The 19,358-nt window shown below is 41.9% G+C and overlaps 1 protein-coding gene across 3 annotated transcripts in view; it reads right to left on the bottom strand.

Moving 5' to 3' along the window:
• Positions 1 to 19,358, bottom strand: part of AKAP10 (A-kinase anchoring protein 10) — a 505,176-nt gene that overhangs the window by 15,342 nt on the left and 470,476 nt on the right. Inside the window, exon 15 of one of the 3 annotated variants that reach the window (XM_085649332.1) lies at positions 3,874 to 3,925. The exons of the other annotated variants lie outside the window; for them this stretch is intronic. Within the exon in view, the coding sequence (XP_085505458.1) occupies positions 3,917 to 3,925 (9 nt within the window). The 3' untranslated portion in view covers positions 3,874 to 3,916. The remainder of the gene's footprint in view (positions 1 to 3,873; positions 3,926 to 19,358) is intronic. 3 annotated transcript variants of the gene reach the window in all.

Below are 19,358 nucleotides of genomic sequence, written 5' to 3'. Positions count from 1 at the left end.
GAGTGAACTGTGATGCCAAGCCAGCAGCAATGTTCCTGTTGAGGGAAGTAATACCCCAATTGGAGGAGGGGGGAGGCCAAGGAACCAGACGTTTTCCGGTCAGACAATGGGAAACATTTCGCCAACACCATGTTCAACCACATCTGTGCCCTGCTAGGAATAACACACAAATTAGGCTCAGTGTTCCACCCCATAAGCAACAGCATTGTTGAGCGATTCAACGGCCTGTTAAAAACACAAAATATGTTGTGTTTATTGCTGGCTTGTGACATGCATTATTAATTAATAAAGCTTATTAAACACACATAAAATATGCAAAATTTGTGCCAGCCTTAATAAAAAGTGGCTCCAATATTTGCCCCTCACCTTATTCGCACTGAGAAACACACTGAGCAGCATTCACAATCTCACATCACACCAGATCGCGACTGGTAGATTGATGGGGGTGGCCATCCCAAAATCTCAGACCAAATTAAGCTCTGAGGCTAGCTCCTAAGCATTGGGAGACAAATGACATGTATATCTCTCAGAACTAACCAAAACCGCTAAGTTCTCATCCAAACAAGTCAACCACCGGACCACTAAGTGCACCACCGCCAAGCTACAAGACTAAACACTCCAACCTGGGTAAGAAGTCTACATTTGTAACTTCGTAAGGAAGTTGAAATAAGTCAAGTTTGAGGGACCCTACCGGGTGGTTTCCGCAACACCAATGGCCCTCAAGGTGGAGGGGAAAAATGTGTGGGTTCATTTTGCTGATGTATGGCTGAAACCTTCCAGGATAAACCCCTCAAACTGCACCATGAGCTTTTTTGTTTGAACTGTTAAACGAGAAATCCCAAACACCAGAGGACCACAGACACCTCCCCTGGATTCATACCAAGACCTCAATGTTCAACAACAAATTATGTATTATTGCACTTCTATGTAGGGTGCTGCCACACCTATTCACTGGTAAAGAACTGCCTGGCCAAATGGAGTCTGTACAAAAACTGTCACACTCTTGAGTAGGGTTCTCTCCCATGTTACTTACAATTGCACCAACCCAAACACTAGCTTCCCACATGCACTACATACCACCCTCTTGCACAACATGTGGTATCAGCACGTGACCGCTGTGGGCGGTTAAACATCAGCCAAGTGGTGTTATATCTGTTCACGGATACCATATGCAGTAGACGCAGACAGACTTTACTTGTCCCAAAAGATAGCCCCTGAAAAATCAAAATGCCTTCTCCACTTATACCTATGCAGAATCAGGGCCAAAATCCAGTCCAACAAGGTAGGACCCCACAGAGGGAGTAGTAGTGAATCAGCCCAGATACAAGACTATCTTTTCATCGAGCCTAGTGATAGCCAAACTGAGCTAGACAGGATGGGCAGAAAGGGCACCATAGGGGAGAATACTGTTTGGCCCCCAGACTTCCCAGAGAAGGGATTCTTGAAGGTAGTTAAACCCAAAACTCAATGGACAAACACATCCACTCCTGCCTCCATTTGTCATCCAAAGGTGGCTCTTAGCATATCTGGGGCAGTCCTCTTTAACAACAAGTGGACCCCCGATATGGAGTTGCTGTGTAGGGCCGTCCAGCTTGATGATTCTAGGGGAATGAGTCACACAAGGAAGGGTTAGACAAAAGCATGACCACCTCATGTCAGGAAATCTGGGATACCGAGGTGAGTGGATACACTTGGCTCTAATGGAAGGGGTAACCCCTAATTGTATGGAAACTTACACTGTATTCTTTGTGTTTCAGAGGTAAAGAAACGCTTCCACTGGGCACGATTGAGAACTGCTGAACGATCATGCACATTCCAGATATGCAATGGGGCACTTCCACGTGGATGGATATCTACTTTCAGTGCGGCAAGTTTGCTTACACTCAGCTTGTCCCCGGATGGCACAGACTCTGTGCCCTGGTCGCCATACACACTTCTACCCTGGTCATTACCAGAGAAGAACTATGGGACTTGTACCAGCATCAGCTAAGGAAGGAGACAATCTTGCTGCATCTGGCTTGTAACAAAAGAAGTGGGGTTATTTTGGCTAGGTTTAGTACAAGAATTTCAGAAGACTGCAGACTGTTCACAGACTCAAAAGTATCAGCGGGAGGGTTCAGACCCTTCTTTCGCTTGCAGACAAAAGCTAATGCCCGCTGGCTCCAAAGAATCAGGTGGCAAATGCTGCAAATGTTAAACAGCAGTGAGCTTGGCCTTCATTCTATCAAGGAAGAACTGAAAGCAATCCGCCTCATGGTGATGCAGCATCGGTATGTGTTAGACTTAATGACCGCGATGGAGGGAGCGGTGTGTGCCAAGATTGGTGCCTCCGGCTGCACGTTTAACCCAGGGAACAACATGGATAACAGGACATTGACTCTTGCCATACGAGTCTTGCACTATTTACAAAGAGACAAGTGTGAGTACGGAGGTGCCCCATGGGCAAGAGTGGTTTTTGAATTGGTTCTCCTGGCTCCCCTAGTAGATCGCTGGTTTGTGCACAACATCGTTGACCGTTTTCATTGTGTTCTTGTTTTTGTGTCTAATTGCGCAGTTGGGAATTCCCTGCTGTAAAAACGCACTCCTCAATTTGGGTAGAAAGCAAGTTTAAAGAACAACAGGCCCCGAATAAAATAACTGTAATGAAGTATGGGTTAGATACTGTAGTTGAAAATACAACTGGGGGGGGAATGTGAGAAAGTTGATGTCAATATGAATAATGATACATTTGTGTACAAAAACAAAATTGCATCTTTATTAACAAATTCACCCGTTATGAACTCCACATCAACCATGACTCAGAAAGATGTAGTTAGGCAGGCTGTAAGACCCAGGCACTGGGTAACTGACTGACAGGTCACAGGTGGGGTGGCACATAGTCAACAGACAAACGCATGAACAGAAAATCCCAGATCAATCCCACAGATAGGCGCACCCACACCACAATGGTCGAGGGAGATTGCCCCCAATAATATACACAGCTAGGAGCATATAGCCAATCATCTTACCCCAGTGGGTTGATGTGAGTTGATGGCACTGAAAACATCCAAATAAAAATCACTCAGAAGCGGACTCGCCTCGGTAATCCCAGATGCCACAGGTCCGCAAAGTACTGCAGCAGGGCATGTTCGCAACTAGGGGAGCCGCTACAAATCCACCAACAAAGTTTCCATTTGATGAAGATGCCACACACAGCGAGTGAACTCACCTATGTCCTCAAAATAAAAGGTGACAAACTCATTGTGTGTGGCATCTTCATCAAAGGGAAACTTTGTTGGTGGATTTGTAGCGGCTCCCCTAGTCGCGAAGATGCCCCGCTGCAGTACTTTGCGGACCTGTGGCGTCTGAGATTACCGATGCACTAGGGATGGTGAGTCCGCTTCTGGGTGACTTTTATTTGGATGTTGTCAGTGCCATCAACTCACATCAACCCACTGGGGTAAGATTCAGTTAAACAGAAGGTATGACGGCACCCACAGGTGTATTATTTTACAAGAACTGCAATGACCAGAATGCAAGAATTCATAGGCCCATTGAATGCCCACCAGGGCAGGATTATAAGACAATGCACAGGTGTTTCACATGAGGTTGCCGTCTTCTGTTACAAGTGCCAGTGAACAAGGACTACTTTTTGTCTGAAACGCGTTTGGCCTCAACTTGTGATTTGAGATTGAAGACTAAACCCACCTATGTCCTCAGAACAAAAGGTGACAAACTCACTGTGTGTGGCATCTTCATCAAAGGGAAAATTTGTTGATATATATATATATATATGTATAACATTGTGAATGTACGTAGTACTTTTAGAGACACAAAAATATATATACATAGATGTATACAGTCTATAGTAAGGTCTAAAAATGCCTAACTTACATTGAGTTTTCATTTAATAAACCTCTCACCAGTCTCAAACCTTTCAGTAAATCTGAAAAAGAGAGCATAAATTGTAAACACAGCATTTATTAAAGAGAAAACTGCAAGGGAATAAAAAGGCATTGTTAGCCAATAGGCTGCATTTAAAGCATAACAGGTAAATACTGCCAACATACCTTTAAGGCCTCCAGTACCTCCTGTATCCCATCATGCCTCAAAAGTGACAGTTCGATCAGGTCTTTTTTGTGGTTACATGAAGAAAACAGACCCAAGTATATAAGCTGCTGCTTCTGAGATTAGCCCAGGGAGGAGGGAGGGTTGCTTATGCCTTTGACAAGGATTCCCCTGGAAAAGAACTAGGATTGCAAGTAAGCAGTTATCCTTCTCTTTTAAGGGATCCTTATCAATAGTCATAAGCACTGAATAGAATAGCAAGCAGATCCCACACACCTGCAGATGAATCAAGAATGTACAAAAGCAGCTGCAACAATTATCGCAATATATTCCTTAAAGAGGCCTGCCCTACTTGAGTGTCTGTCTGAGTCTAGACAGTAACGAGTGGTGAAAGTATGCACCGATTTTCAAGTAGAAGCGTTACATATTTTGGAGATGAAGACATTTCTTAGTAGAACAGTTGTTAACGCCTTGCCCCTTGTAGAATGGGCTTTATGTCTTGCAGGTTAGTGTTTGTTGGCTAATTAGTAGAAGACTACCATATGTCAAAAAGTCATTTATTTGTTTTTTTATAACCATAAAGTGCAGGATATAAAATATTCTTTTTTGTCCCTTTATAAAATATTCTATTTACAAAAGTTACAAAATATTTGTCTGTTACATAAAATAATTTACTTTTGCATCTGCAGTGTTTAATATAACTATTAAGCATTCATTTCTGGTAAATTTATTCCATTAAAGTTTGTAAAAAAACTGTCCCAGTGTGTGGACCTTTATTGCAGATCCGCTTTTCGGAGGGTACTTATTTGTAAGAAACATTTTACCCCTTGGCAAATCAATATGTTGGATTTACCCTCCATCCAACGGATTACAGCTTGCCTACAAGTGTGGATGTTTAGTTCATTAAAAATTAGTTTGAGTGTCCTTTTTAAGTCCTTGACTGTAGGCCATACACACATCAAATGACTTATGGATTAGTTACAGTATCCCAATAAACTGCAGTTTGCGTTTTGGTTTTTGCCTTTCCATGTTGGTAGCAAATCCTTCGAATTGTGTGCTCCTAATCGGTACAAAATAAAACTCATTTTTATCGCTATGTGGAAATGCGCTGATAAGTAGCATTGCAGCCTCAAGTTTGTGTAGGAGTTTATTACTGTCAATGCATTGGCCAGGATCTTTTTTATCTTCCACTAGGGACTTTTTCTTTACTGTAGCGATACATGCCCTTGTAAATTTTACCCTATCTGCCTTGCTATCCCATGCCTCTTGAACACCTAGTTCCTCCAAGGCTTTTCCCAGATGTTCCACCCATGAGTTGGATTGTTTTTGTTCCATCTGAGCCTTGATTTCTGCCCAGCATAGGTTATTCAGTGTTCCAGGTTCTGAGGTGCAAAACTTCCAGCATAATTTTACGAAGGTGTTCAATCTTTGATGTTTCTGGTTCTGGAGTCCGAATTCTAGACAGATCTGAGCTGGGGACACAGCTTTAAGAAGACCAAAGACAGCCTTATACACCTCGGTCTGGAGCTCGTTCAGTATTTCGATTTCCTTGCCTCGCCATATTTCCAAGCCATAGGTCAGAGTGGGTAATATATGTGCTGCCATCACTTTCAACTGGTGACTAGTAAGGGTAGCTCAATTTCTTTTTCAGCAATGTGCATACAAAAATTAACGATTGGGCCTTAGCTCTCATTTCCTTTGTTTGATCTGTGAATGACATACATCGCCACAGCGTTAAACCCAAATACTTACATTGGTCTGTCACTTAAACTTGTTCGCCCTTTACGTGCCATTTAAATTTACTGAAGTGAGTGTCCACCATGCGCACCACCTTGGTTTTCTTCCTGTTCAGCTCCAAACCTTGCTGCTCGAGGTAATTTGTCAAGTCGTTTATGGCTCTTTGCAGACCATCTGCGTATTGGAGGTATGAGATTGACTCGTTTACGAGGTTGAGAGGATGGCTCTTTGTTTTTGACAGGTAGCTGTTTATGTCTGCAAGGTACAAGTTAAATAATCTCAGTGCCAGCACACAGCCTTGTTTCAGGCCATAATTGGTATTTATCTTGGCTGAGACCCTGCTGCCATCTCCGAGTTTCACCCGAGCCCAGGTGTTGCAATATAGAGTTGTGATGGCGTTGAGTAATTTTTTTTAGTAGCCCCCATGCTTTCAGTTTTCCCCAGAGGTGGTCTCGTGAAACTCTGTCCAACACAGACTTTAGATCAATAAAATACATTAACAACCGAAATTTTCTTCTTATGGCTTTTTCTGATAAAATAGCCAGGGCTGCCAGGTTCGTTTTTGTTCCCATGCCAGGCCTGAATTCTGTTTGAAATTTCGGAATTACGCATTTCTCCTCCAACCATGCTTGGAGGTGTACTAGGATGCATATAGTTTTGCCTCTACATCCATCAAGGCTATCAGCCTATAATTCTTTGGCTGGGTGAGGCTTCCGTTTTTGTAAATTGGGTGAAATATGTTCCGTTTCCAGGAAGTTGGTATCTTGTTCTGACTGTAAATGTGATTGAAAAGGGAGTGTAATAGTGTGCCCAGTAGTATGGTGCTTGCTTGAATAGTGCGTTTGGGAAGCCATTCGGCCCTGCTGCTCCTTCAGCCTTTAGTTTTTTAATAATTCCTTTTATTTGTTTTGTGCCAGTAAGCGCATGGTGTCCGTAGGTACTTAGATCAAATGAATCTCCTTCCAGATTCATGCTTTCCTGTAATCGAACGCTGAAAGTTGTTGCACTATTCCTTCCCTCTTGAACGACTTCCTGTTCCTTAGTCTCCTTCGCGTTCTTGTTGTTTTGGGGCTTGGTATTCATTTTGTGGACATGTTTCCATTTTCTCCACTTATTCCTGCGTTTTGGTACTGTCTCGTTCCTTTTGTTAGGTTATTATTCTCCGAAATTACCTGCTTTTTGGCACTTTACTTGCCCAGAGTAGTTTGCCACAAAGGTCTTCTTTGTGCGTCTTGTTTTGCCTCCCTACATTCTTTCCTATATTTCTTCCTCATTGTTGTAATTTTACTCTTGACCGTTATTATGCCTTTTCTTGCTGCCGCGGCCTGAGTTCTCACCTCTCTTGCGATTTTTATTTTCTTGTCGCGCAGCTGTGTGTTTTATCACGGTTCGTTCCTTGTCCCTAAATTCCTCTGGATTACTGGTTTCGCTGGGAACTTTTTAGTAGGGTATTTCCTAAATTCACCCATTTATTTACTATATCTCTCTCACTCAGGGTCCCTGTCTTGTTTCATATTCATATACAGCATCCATGATTTGTTTTATATTAGTTCCACACCACTTTAGTTTTCTTAGATTATGACGTACTGGAATTTCTGTTAAGTCCTTAGTGTTACTTGTCTGGTGCAGTTGGATGTTTATATTCAGCTCCTGTGGGAAGTGGTCGCTCTCCGGGTGGGAGCAGATTTGAAAGGTGTTGACCATGTGGAGAAATTCCTTACTAACGAAGGTACAGACTATGGTGGATTGCCTTTTACCGCTTAAAAAAGTAATGGGTGCTGGTCTGTCACCCTTTGTGTTTCCATTCAGAATTGTCAGGCCTAATGCTTCCAGCTTTTGTTTTAAATTCAGGGCATCGGGCTCGCTACGACTCTTCATCGAATTTGGGTTACTCCTTACAAAGTCGGTGTTAAGGTTAAATTATCATTTTGCTGTGTTGATGGGTAAACCACCCATCAACACAGCAAGAACGCGAAGGAGACTAAGGAGCAGGAAGTCGTTCAAGAGAGGAGGAATAGTGCAACAACTTTCAGCCTTCAATTACAGGAAAGCATGAATCCGGAAGGAGATTCATTTGATCCAAGTACCTACAGACACCTTTATCAAGTTCACCAGACTGTTCGATCTTTCTTTCTGCCATTTCTTATCCAGATGAATGTATACGTTTATGATGATTAATCCTTGTAAGTGTGGGGCATTTACAATCGAGTTTCAAAACTTGCAGCCAATTTTCTCCTGCATCTCATTCTTCTGAGTTCTAGTCGAATTTTACGGTGGCGTAAAAAGTTGACCAAAGTTGGAAAATATTTCAGCCAGTACATGATGTTCTTCATAACCTACTATGGGTCTTGGGGTTAGGTTTCATGTTTCTTTTAGTAATACTAAATCGAAACTCTATAAAAATGTCAGTTTCATTATCTTTAAACATTTCTCCGACTCCATGGACGTTCCATGAACAGATCTTCAGGTGGTCCTCTGTATGTGCACTGAGTTGAGCCCCTGGTGTTTCATTTATTTGGTGCCCAAGCAATTCATCAGGTCCGCTGTTGACTCATGACCCTGGGCACCCAAGTCCAGTCCTGGTTGTCCTCTATCTGTTGTTTGGGTCATGATAGGATTTGCCTGGATTCTTTCTGGCTTTGCACCGGGTTTTTCTGTTCTTTGGGTGAAGCATTTCTAGCTCTCTTCAGAAATGACTTTAGACCCTTTTCTATGTCCAGGTCTGCTTTTGATGGCTCTATTTTTTGTAGTAGAGGATACGGGTATTTAGGGTTGCCCATGGTGCTCTAAAGTTATTCCCCAGACTTCAAAGGTGGATCTAGTTGCACATATCTGGTCCACCGTTTCGTTGGAATTCCAGGTAGTTAATGTTGCTTCTATTTCAGGCCTGTTTTTTACGTTTGCCTGAATTCTACTGGTTAGAGGTTTGTAGAAGTTATGCACCTTAGTTTCAGAATCTCTTTAAACAGTCTTAGCAGACTGCCTCTATTTAGTGTATCCTGACTCCCCTTTGTTGAATATTCTGGCTTGAGTATGAGTTTTGGTTTATTGTCATCTGTGAAATTTGTGCGATTTTTTTCCTGGTTAACACCCTTTTGGATCTCGAAATTTTCTTGAGTGACTTGTCTTGTTTCGCCTATGTGGTCTTGAATAGCCCGAACCTGGGTTAAGCGGTTTGATTTTCCACTTGTTGTTTCAAATGCCGGGCTCCCTACTTTGTGTCTTATTCCTGTCCGTGAATGATCTGCCCTTGGGATTTCTTCAATATGTAATCTACAAACACGGCCCTGCGTGTTTGTGGTAACTTGGATTGCGTTCCTTTTACCCAGTTCTCTTTTTGATTGATTGCATGAGGATTTTGTTGTCAATATTTCTGCCTCTTTGTCTTGATTATTTATTTGGTTCCTTAACATTTTTGTGTTTGTTCTTGCTACATCTTTCTCTTGATTAATTTTGCTATTTACTATTGGGGCTGAGGCCGGATGTTGTATTCGATTTCTTGGTTAGACTTCGTACTTTGTGTTTGTGTGTTTTTGTTTCGCCTTATTGCTGGACTTCCAAACTTTAGATCCCCTTGTTGTTTAAATGGGTTTCTTGTGTCAGTTACTGCTTTTGGTTGTATCTGTTCATCACTGATTGTTTGGAGAGGGGTATGAACTTTGCTTTGTGTTAGTTCATTTGAAGTGACTGAAAGATCCTGCAAACTTGACCCCGTACTTGATATGTCTTTTGTTGATTCTGTTTTACTTATATTATTTGTGCTGTGTATTGGCTGTTGGGTGAAAATTTGATACATTTGTCTGGCTCCCAGGGCGGTTTGTTTACTTAACTTGACCCTAGCCTTCCTGGCTCGCTTTCGTTGCATTTTTGTTGATACTCCGCTTGGTGGACTATGGATAGGCATTTGTAAAGCGATATCCAGATTTTTACATATTCATCTTGTTTCCTCTGTTTCCTCGTTTTTTTTCGCTTCCGACTTGCGCAGAATTAATTTTCTTGGCGGGTCCCACTGGATCTTGATTCTCATTGCTCTGTTGTATTATGGTTGTGTGCACCATTTTTTCGCTGGATTGTACCTCGTGTAATATTCCGGTGAGAATTTCTGGAAGTGAAGCTAGTTTATCTATTATTTATTCGCATCCACAGTTGTTGGAATTTAGTAGGTGGCCACTACCTTGTACATTTGCGTTTTTTCTTTTGTGATTTGAGCTCTTATTGTTTCCAGTTTTCGGTTGATTCAGGCTACCCGTTCAGCTATCAAATTCATTAAGTCACTCTGCACCTCTAATTTATCTGATTGAAAGTTTAGTACCTTTATGGCTTGCTGTAGTGTTGTTAGCTGAGTTTCACTCCATTGCGCTATAAGGGTAATTTGAGAGGAAATCCCTGATGTTCATTCAATGCCGCTTACAGATGAGATTGGGGATGACTGTTGTTTCCAGCTTACTGGTTATTGGACGTTTTCTACTTTTTTATTTCCCTCCTGATGGTCTGGACTCAAGGTTAGTTTTAAGGGTGTAGAGTCTAACCCCTCTTCCTCTCCGACAGACTTTCTTATGGACAGGACTGTTATGGGGCATTGCCCTGGGTCAGTTAGTTGACTCGCGTCTTGGCTTAGTGTGTTCATTCCCAAAGCTTGGAGGAGATCAGAGTTGTTTGATAATGAGAAGGAGCAAGACCAGGCTCCTTCCTGTGACATTTCTTGGATATTATTTTTAGCGTAAGTGGCTTTTTCTGGGCCTCCTTTATGGCCTTGGCTTGTTCCACTTGCCGCATCCTTGGTCGTATTCAGCGTTGTTTCACTTGTGTGCACATGTGCGGTTATTTTTATCATCTGCTTGGGATGATTATCCCCTGTTGGGCAGACTTCTCTACGCTTGCCTCTGGGCTATGTTTCTGGGAGTGTGGAGTGCTTTTGTTGGGTTGAATTGATTGAGCCTGTGCTTTTGAGGATCCTTGTGTCTGAGGGCTATCCTTGCCTGATTTGTTAGGGATTATGGCGCTCGGTAGGCCTGGAGCCTCGTCCAACGAGGTATATATGGCGGCCTTTGGGTCCTTTAGAAAGAAGAATTACTTTCTTCCCCCCAAAATTGAAAAGTACTCGTTCTGGTGTTGGTGCTGAAACCTGCCTCTCTTTTTGCCTGGTTGTTTTTTTGTTTTTACTTGGGGTAAGGTCCTTTGTCTGGACGCTTTTCCTTGTTTTTCGTATAATACCATGGTGGATTTTGCCCGATCTCATTCTTCTCTCAAGAAGCATCGACCTAGTGTCGGCCACCTCCGCAAAACCAGGCGAGAAACATTGGCCTCTTGCCTTCTGCCTTTTTCCCCTAACTCACAGCAGACGGCGGTAGCAGACAGTGGGCAGCTGCAGCTTTGCTGTGCGCTGAATGCGCTGTGTATTGTGCCACGTTGACGCAGATGTTGGTATTGGCAGCGGGAGAAGTAAGGTCGGGCATTCAGTACTCTGCACTCCACAATTGCCGCTCACCCGCCTGCCCACTTGCTCCTTGCTTGCTCCTGCTTGCACCCCCTACATCCGGCAAGCTGAAACTGAACAGTGCCAAACTAATCTTACAATGACATGTATGGAGAATACTATACAAGAGCCTTTCCATCTAGAGATGGGGTGTGTGGAAAAAGCCATGCCTGTCCTCATTGGACCATAGTTGACAAACTAATGGTCAGATTGCTTGATACCTTTGATCTTATCTAAGATAAATTTCAGGACTCATTTGAGATCTAATGAGTGTAAAACTCTTTCCACTGGCATGGAAGGATTTGGAAAGAATGTTGGGAGTGAAATTGTCTTGTTAATGTTAAAAATCAGAAATAACCTTGAGAAGGGAACTCGGATGAGTTCTCATGAGCACTCTATTAGCATGAAAAAAGCTGGAAGGCTCCTTAGCACATAAAGACTGGATCTCATTGACTCTACATGCTGAGGAAATCAAAACCAGAAAAGGAGCTTTCTATGTAAGGTGTTGCAAAGGTGTCTTATGTTCATGTTTGAAAGGGGAACCCGTGAGTTTATAAAGGACTACATTAAGCTCCCTAGGAGAAGGAGAGAGTACTGGTGGGAAAACCTTTTTCAATCCCTCAAAAACAAATACGTTACCTCAGGGATCTGAAAGAAAGAAATCTGTGTTGGAGAATTTCCGTAAGCAGTAATAGCTGTGAGATGTACTCTTAACAGAGGCCACATGCAGCCCAGAGTTTGCTAAATGGAGTAGATAATGTAAGATTGCATCATTCTGTCCCAGAATTGGATGAACATTATTTTGAACAGAGCACATATAAAATCTCTTCCACTTAAACCCATAGGACAGCCTGGTTAATGATCTTTTGGACTCCCTAAGAATGTCCATGCATTCCTGCGAAAGGCCTAAGTGTCCATATTGAAGGAATGCAGGAGCCATGCTTTCAAGCTCAGCGAGGGAAAGTTGGAGTGGAAAACCTGCCCTACGAGCTTGTAGAGGAGATCCTGTCTCCACGGCAATCTCCTGTGTGGTCTTTCTGAGATGTGGAGGAGATCAGGGAACCACCACTGGCAAGGCCATTTCAGTGCTATTGGGATTATTCTGGTGCAGGCCTGGTACAATTTGCTGATGACTGTCGGAATCAGCAGAATTGGAAGAAACGCGGAAATAAATGTCCCGGACCAGTTTATGAAAAGGGCAATTTGTTCATGGTCGGTAGAACCTGGATGCGAAGTCTGGGCATTTTTTGTTTTTTTTTGTCTGCAATCAGCTAGATTTGCGGATGCCTACACTCTCAAAAGATGTCTTGCACGATGTTGTAGTGCAGAATCCAGTCGTGTGGTGAATCGGGAGCTCTTGGTGAGACAACGTGAGGCCAAATGGATTTGTCGTCTCCAGGCAACTCTGAGGGGGCACAATACGGATAGGGAATTACACTATTTCCTATAACCACCCAGGAGAGGTCTCCCCACCCTATCATATTGCCTGTCATTGCAAGACATGTTGCTACTCACTCAGTATGATAAATGCTATTTACTAACATTCTTAGACTGTCAAAAACACTCCCTGACATCCTCATTTCTTTCCCTTTTTATCTCCTCACTCTTCTTCTTCTTCTTTTTCTGATCTATTATCGAAAAATATGAAACGATAAATTATTAAATAAAACACTATTTGGTTCAGGTCTACATGACTTCCACTCTGAATTATATGTGTACACGTCGCATGATCACCCTGGTCGCATATCCTACTTCGCCATTGGAATATATGTGGAACACTGTGGTTGAGTGCCACCAATGGGTTCCACATGACGTGGTGATGTTCAACTTTTGAATTTCGGTGAGACCTCATGCGCCACCTTTTTATCATAATTGTATTTGGATTATAATGTCCATTATTACTTGTAGAGTCAGCGATATCACTATCTCATCTTTGTTAATATTACCACTACAAGATGGCCTCCATAGATAAGTTAAGCCCCTTCTGCTCTTCTTATATTTTAGGTGTTTGAAATATATGGCGGATTACTCATTTATTCGTCGTAGGTTAGACTTAAATTACAAATATTATCGTATATGCCGAGTATCACGGGTAAACTAGATGCCCTTCGTCCACTTTTTCAATTTAATTTAGCAGCGATATATGGCAGCTTGTTAAAATGATCGTTAAAGCTGGAATCCTATTGTGACTGCCGACTATATAAAGAATAATCGGTTTTTATTTATGAATTGGGGTACGGGTGATTGCGTGGACCTATTAATAATATATAAGCCCTGGTTTTACCAATTGACCATTGGCCACTTTAATATGGCCGCCATCTAAGTACAATATGTCCGTCTTTTATTATGAGCTCGCTCCTGCCGATTCACGTGACACGTCTATCACGTGACATGACTCGGAGTTGGAACGCGGGAGAACGGAGGAGAACTTTAAATTGCGAGTCTTGCCACTTGGCCAGTTGATACTTGACAGCTACCCTGCTGGTTCGGAATTCTGGAGACAAGGTAGGAGGTCCTGCATATGCCTACGCTCTTCTGTGGTTTTTTGTTATGGGGAGTAATTGTCGTTGGAGATATAATTATGGATGGGCGTGTTTTCTTGGAGAGCCTCTTTACGTTCGTTGGTCCGTTTAATTTACCTGCGCTATTATGAGTATAGACCCGCTTTTTTCTGTGGCTAACGCAGCGTCGCCAACCTCTTGCATTAGTTGTCATTATCAAAGTATTACAGATATGACCCACATACCCAAGTTGGGGTTTTTAAAGTTATTTATGAATTTACTACTCGACGTGGCTTATGATTGTTTGTGTTTTAACGAGCATTATTGGGGGTATAGAATGATTGGCATTACTAATGCTGTGATCATTTATGTAATCTCTTGAATATTGATACCAATGATTGTGTTGATATAGGTTCTTATGGTACTCCCTATAGGAATCTTCCTACTCCGAATGCGTCCCATTATTGAAACCGTATGAGGGTCCAATTGTAATTAATTTATACATGGGATGACCAAACACAAGGTGAGCTTATTTGTGCGTTTGTGTATATATCTTTATCTAGGGATTATCACTGCCTTGTGATCATTTATCTATCCACCTTTTGATAATATGTCCTATTTCTATATAGGAATGAAATAATTTTCACATGTCCTTTTAATTCTGTCTACGCCGTAACAAGCCACACGGGAACATATACTGCCCTAGGAGTATCCAACCATATCTATATTCTACTCATTTTGAAATAGGTGAGATGCCAATTGACTTGTTGTAGATTGGGTTTGATACCAATTATCGCCTTGATACTCGAGACGCTGGGTCATAATATTAATTGCTATTTAATGGGTACAGTACTTACTTATCCATGTATATATATTTTTTATTAACATATGTTTGTACTCTGTGATTTTGAACTATTCGAATGTCATTTCTTATTGACTTTGTTTCATCTTAATTGAAAACCTTAATGTACTTTAATTTCTTTTTTCCTTTTCATCTTTCTTCCACTCTTCCTGTCTTTTTCTCCATTATACGTTTTTTCTAGTTATATAAAGTCACGTGCATTATTTACAATTATTTTGTTCTCAAATGGTGAACATTGTTGTGTTGCTTAAATTATAAGTTTTTTAGTATGTGTCATTATAATGAAAACATTCCTTTTACGTGTATACATTATGTATTTGTAGATATTGTATGTCTAGGGTCGTTTATATGTATGTCCCTTTTTTCCTTTTGTGTGCCATCCTCTCTAAAAATTCGAGCAGTATTTGTTTGTTTTTATATTTGTTATATATAGATGTTTTTTAAGTGTTATTTTTTATGTTTGTAATTATTGCAGCCCTGATGAAGTTCCTGTACGGAACGAAACGCGTTGGCTGTACTTTGTTCGTGTTTGAATGATCGAAAAAAATCTCAAGAATTAAAAGAAGAGAGAACCTATACTGTTTGGACTATTTGATTTAATGTGTCCGAACACAAGGAGTGCACCTTCCACCTTTGGCTATATGTTCAGAATCCAGTCGTGTGTTGAGGCGTGATTGCGACTGAGGGAGTCAGTCTGAATTTTCTGGACTACTGGCAAGTGAATGGCCGAAATTGTCAAATTGCAGGCTATTAGGCAGTTCCAGATAGTCTGAAAATTGATTCCACCTCTTCTCCAGATTCTGTTGCAAAGATCTCATTTGGAGCCTGGCATGGGGAACAATGAAAATATACACGGCCATTGATCTCAGGAGGAACGGCATCTGTCCGGCCAATGGGTGCTGTGTGTGGAGGAGGATGCAACACTTCTGCGTCAGGGAGGATGGTCTCTCCTCCAAAAGACACACACTTGCAGCATTTTTGTGCAGAGTTACACCCAGGCAGTGTAGTTTTTAGGTTTGCATTTGTTTCGAATTTGCTGAAGGAGATCTCTAGACCTAGATGTTGGAGGGTCTCGAAGCAGGTCTGATAATGTCTTTCCGTTTGTTTAGGAGAGGAGCTTTTTATAAGCCAGTCGTCTAAGTATGCGTAGACTAATATTTTTCTTCTTCCTAAGGATGTTGTTACTACGGAATATGCGGGGTGCTGATTTTAGGCCGAACAGGAGCACTTTGTACTGGTATTGTTTGGGTGCTACTTGCAATGGTAGAAATAACCAGTGTTTTTTAGCGATTAGGATGTGGAAGTATACATCCTGGAGATTGATGGAACACATCCAGTCCCTTTGAGGGTAGATCTGTTGGAGGGCAAGCATCCAGAGTTTCCTGTGAATGGAATATTAGGAATCCAGTGCTGTGCCTTTGGTTTAAGGCCTGTAAGGAAAAGCCATGATAATCATCTTGCACAGACTCAGTTGGAATACCCATGTGCCACAAAGTCCGATTCGTCTGCAGCTGCACTAATAACCTGGATTGAGACAAGGGTCCTCTCCTTTAGGATCTCTTGGAAGTCCTGCCTGTCTTCCTTGGTTAATTTGCAAACTTGAACAGAGTCGCAGAGAGACCTGTCATATATCTCTAGTAGGGCAGATGCGCTGGCGACTCTCTTAAAAGAAATAGATGTGCCGCGCATTTCTTTTCTCCCAATGCGTCCATATGCTTCTGTCCTTATCTGGTGGAACTGATGAGGAGGCAGCGACAGAGTGTGTCTTCCTCGAAGCTGCTATGATGACTGAGTCCGGTGATGGGTGAGTCCTCAGGAATAATGGATCCTGATCTGGAGCCATACATTTCTTAAGGATCCGCGTTGGAGCTGCTTGAAGGGAGGCGGGAGTGAGAAACCAGTCCATTGCTGATTGAAGGAGTCCTGGGACCAGAGAGAGCAGAGGTCTCGATGATTACCTATTGTGTAAAATCAACAAAATGACAGATGAGGATGTTGTGGGTGCTAGGATAAAAAGGCTCAACTTAGAAGCACCCCTAACCTACACCTTGTTGAATGTGACCAGATCATCTTCTGGGGATACTCGCCAGCGTAGTGTCAGTAAGTGTGGGTGAGTAATTCCTTACTGAAGATCGTGAAGATGTAGACCAGGTAGGAAATCTACATCTGCTGTGTCTTGGGGGAGAATGGTGAGACCACCAAGATGGTGAGGAGGATCTGGTTCTATGCCAGTATCTACTCCTCGTAGGTGACCTGGATCTTCTTGGAGATCTAGGTGCAGTGAGTGGACAAGCTTGAGGAGCCGTAAGAGAAGCCTGTGGGCTTGACTTTGGAGATGGTTGTGGCACAGACATTGATAGAGAGTAAGTTTGTGAGTACTCAGAGTCTGGACTATGATGTACAGGCCACTTATAAACTCTTTCTAGCCAGCGTGGTGAGAGGTTAAGCGGGGTCTCAAGACCCTCTGGCTGATCAAGCAACATTTGCACCTCTGAAGAAGGCGAGTCCGAGGTAGACTTTGACCGTGGGCGTTTAGATGATGCTTGCCCTGTGTCTGTAGGCCTCGAAGTCGATTGATGTTTTGATGCTAGCATGCCTCACGTGCCTGGATAGGCTGATCCTTTGACGTCGAATTGCGGCAGGCCATCGACAAAGCAGTAGTACTCTTCACTCTAAGTCAACAAAACCATTGAGTGAACTGAAAAAAATAGTTTTTGAGAAGATTGTTTTGACAAAAACCCAAAAAATAGGATACCTCTGTGTTTCAGGATCCTCACTGAAGGAGCCGAAAAAAAGAAAAAAACCTAACTGTCTCCTTTGGGGCATGATAGAATACAGGAGGCCCTGGAGACCTTAAAGGCATGGCGCCAGAATTTGACTTGTTATGCTTTAAATGCAGCCTATTGGCTAACAATTCCTTTTTTTTCCCCTTTCAGTTTTCTCTTCAATAAAGGCTGTTTACACTTTATGCTCTCCTTTTCTGATTAACAGAAATGCTTGAAACTGGCGAGAGGTTTATTAAATAAAAACTCAATGTTAGTTGGGCAATTTTAGTGGTTACTATAGGCTGCATACATATATGTAAATATATATATATATCTCTCACAGTACTACGTACATTCATGATGTTATACATATATATTTGTGTGTATGTATGTGTGTGTGTATATATATATATATATATATATATATATATATATATATATATATATATATATATATATATATATATATATACACACATTGACAAAGGCAAAATGCTAAAACGCGCTTGTTTTTTATATATATACACACACACACTCATATATATATATATATATATATATATATATTACCTACTGGCGGTCGCCAGTAGGTAGTTATAGTTAGGACCCCTTTTCCATAGGAAATCCGCAACATTCTATTTTGAATAACTTTGGCGCCGGTCGACGAATCCTCGCGAATTTTTCAAAATAGGTGGGGCGCTACGCTCCGCTCCTACCCTGAAAGTCTCGGGGGGATTCGTCAAGCGGGGGCTGAGATAAAAGGGGGGTCCCAAAACGCGTTTTTCCCATGCATTTTTCCATAGGACCTTTAGACAGGGCTACAGCCCGAACGGCTGAACAGAATTACTTGAAATTTGGCAGAGAGGTAGTCCTCAGGTCAAGGAAGTGCCTTTTGTAGGTTTGGTGTAAATCTGTTCGGTAGATTCTGAGAAAATAGCCTTTAAATCAATATATATATCTGATCCAGCTTACGGTGCGCTTACGGTACGCTTACCGTACGCGTACGGTGGCGTGCGCGAGCGCGATTCTGATTGGCTCTTCGATCTTAGTAAACATTCGAATCGGCCGAAACCCGGAAGCGGCGGCCGCCATTTTCTCTCTCGCACTGAGAGTTAGATTGTAAAATAAAGTCAAAAATCATATAAAGGGGCTGTTTAGACAACTCCCCCACACATAGCCATGTCGAGGGAGTCCCCAAAGACCCCCCAAGGGCAAAAATGCAATTTTAATTTTTTCGCTAATTTCGCCGATTACGCTTACCGTACGCGTACGGTAAAAAAATGGAAATAAAAAAAACACTATCCACACTCACCCCACCCCCTGTGCTTTTGGTGGCCGAATGTCAGCAAATGTACAGGGCTTATTAGAGGTGACAAAAACTAAATATTTTAAACAAAAATAATCAAAGAAAAAATTATCCACACTCTCTCCACCCCGTGTGCAAATGGTGCCCGAAGGGCACCATTTGTGCATGGCTTATAAAAATTACGAAAAATTAAAATATTACCGTGCACGGAACGAACTGCGTTAAGTGGGCGCGCACGCCACGAATGGCGTAAAGTAACTTAGCATTTAAAAAACCGTACAAATTCACTGAAAAAACCATAGGTTTCACACACGTTATAGTTAGGAATTAGCATTTAAAAAACCTTGCAAATTCACTGAAAAAACCATAGGTTTCACACATGTTATAGTTAGCGGACATTTTACTGATAAAAAACCAGTGAAATTCCCCCGTTATAGTTAGTGCTGGCAACTATAACTCACGCAACCGTAATCCTCTGCTGATGACATATGTGTCTTTATGAAAAAAATATATTTGTAATATATGTATAGCTAAAATTTAATGGAAGAAGACATGGGCAAATAAGTGTCTAAATACAGTATTAGCATCAGCAGAAGATTGCGGTCGCGTGAGTTATAGTTGCCAGCACTAACTATAACGGGGGAATTTCACTGGTTTTTTTATC

Source organism: Triturus cristatus, chromosome 3_2 (assembly GCF_964204655.1).
Source record: "Triturus cristatus chromosome 3_2, aTriCri1.1, whole genome shotgun sequence".
NCBI classification, from domain to species: Eukaryota; Metazoa; Chordata; class Amphibia; order Caudata; family Salamandridae; genus Triturus; species Triturus cristatus.
This window is presented reverse-complemented; position numbering and strand designations above follow the sequence as displayed.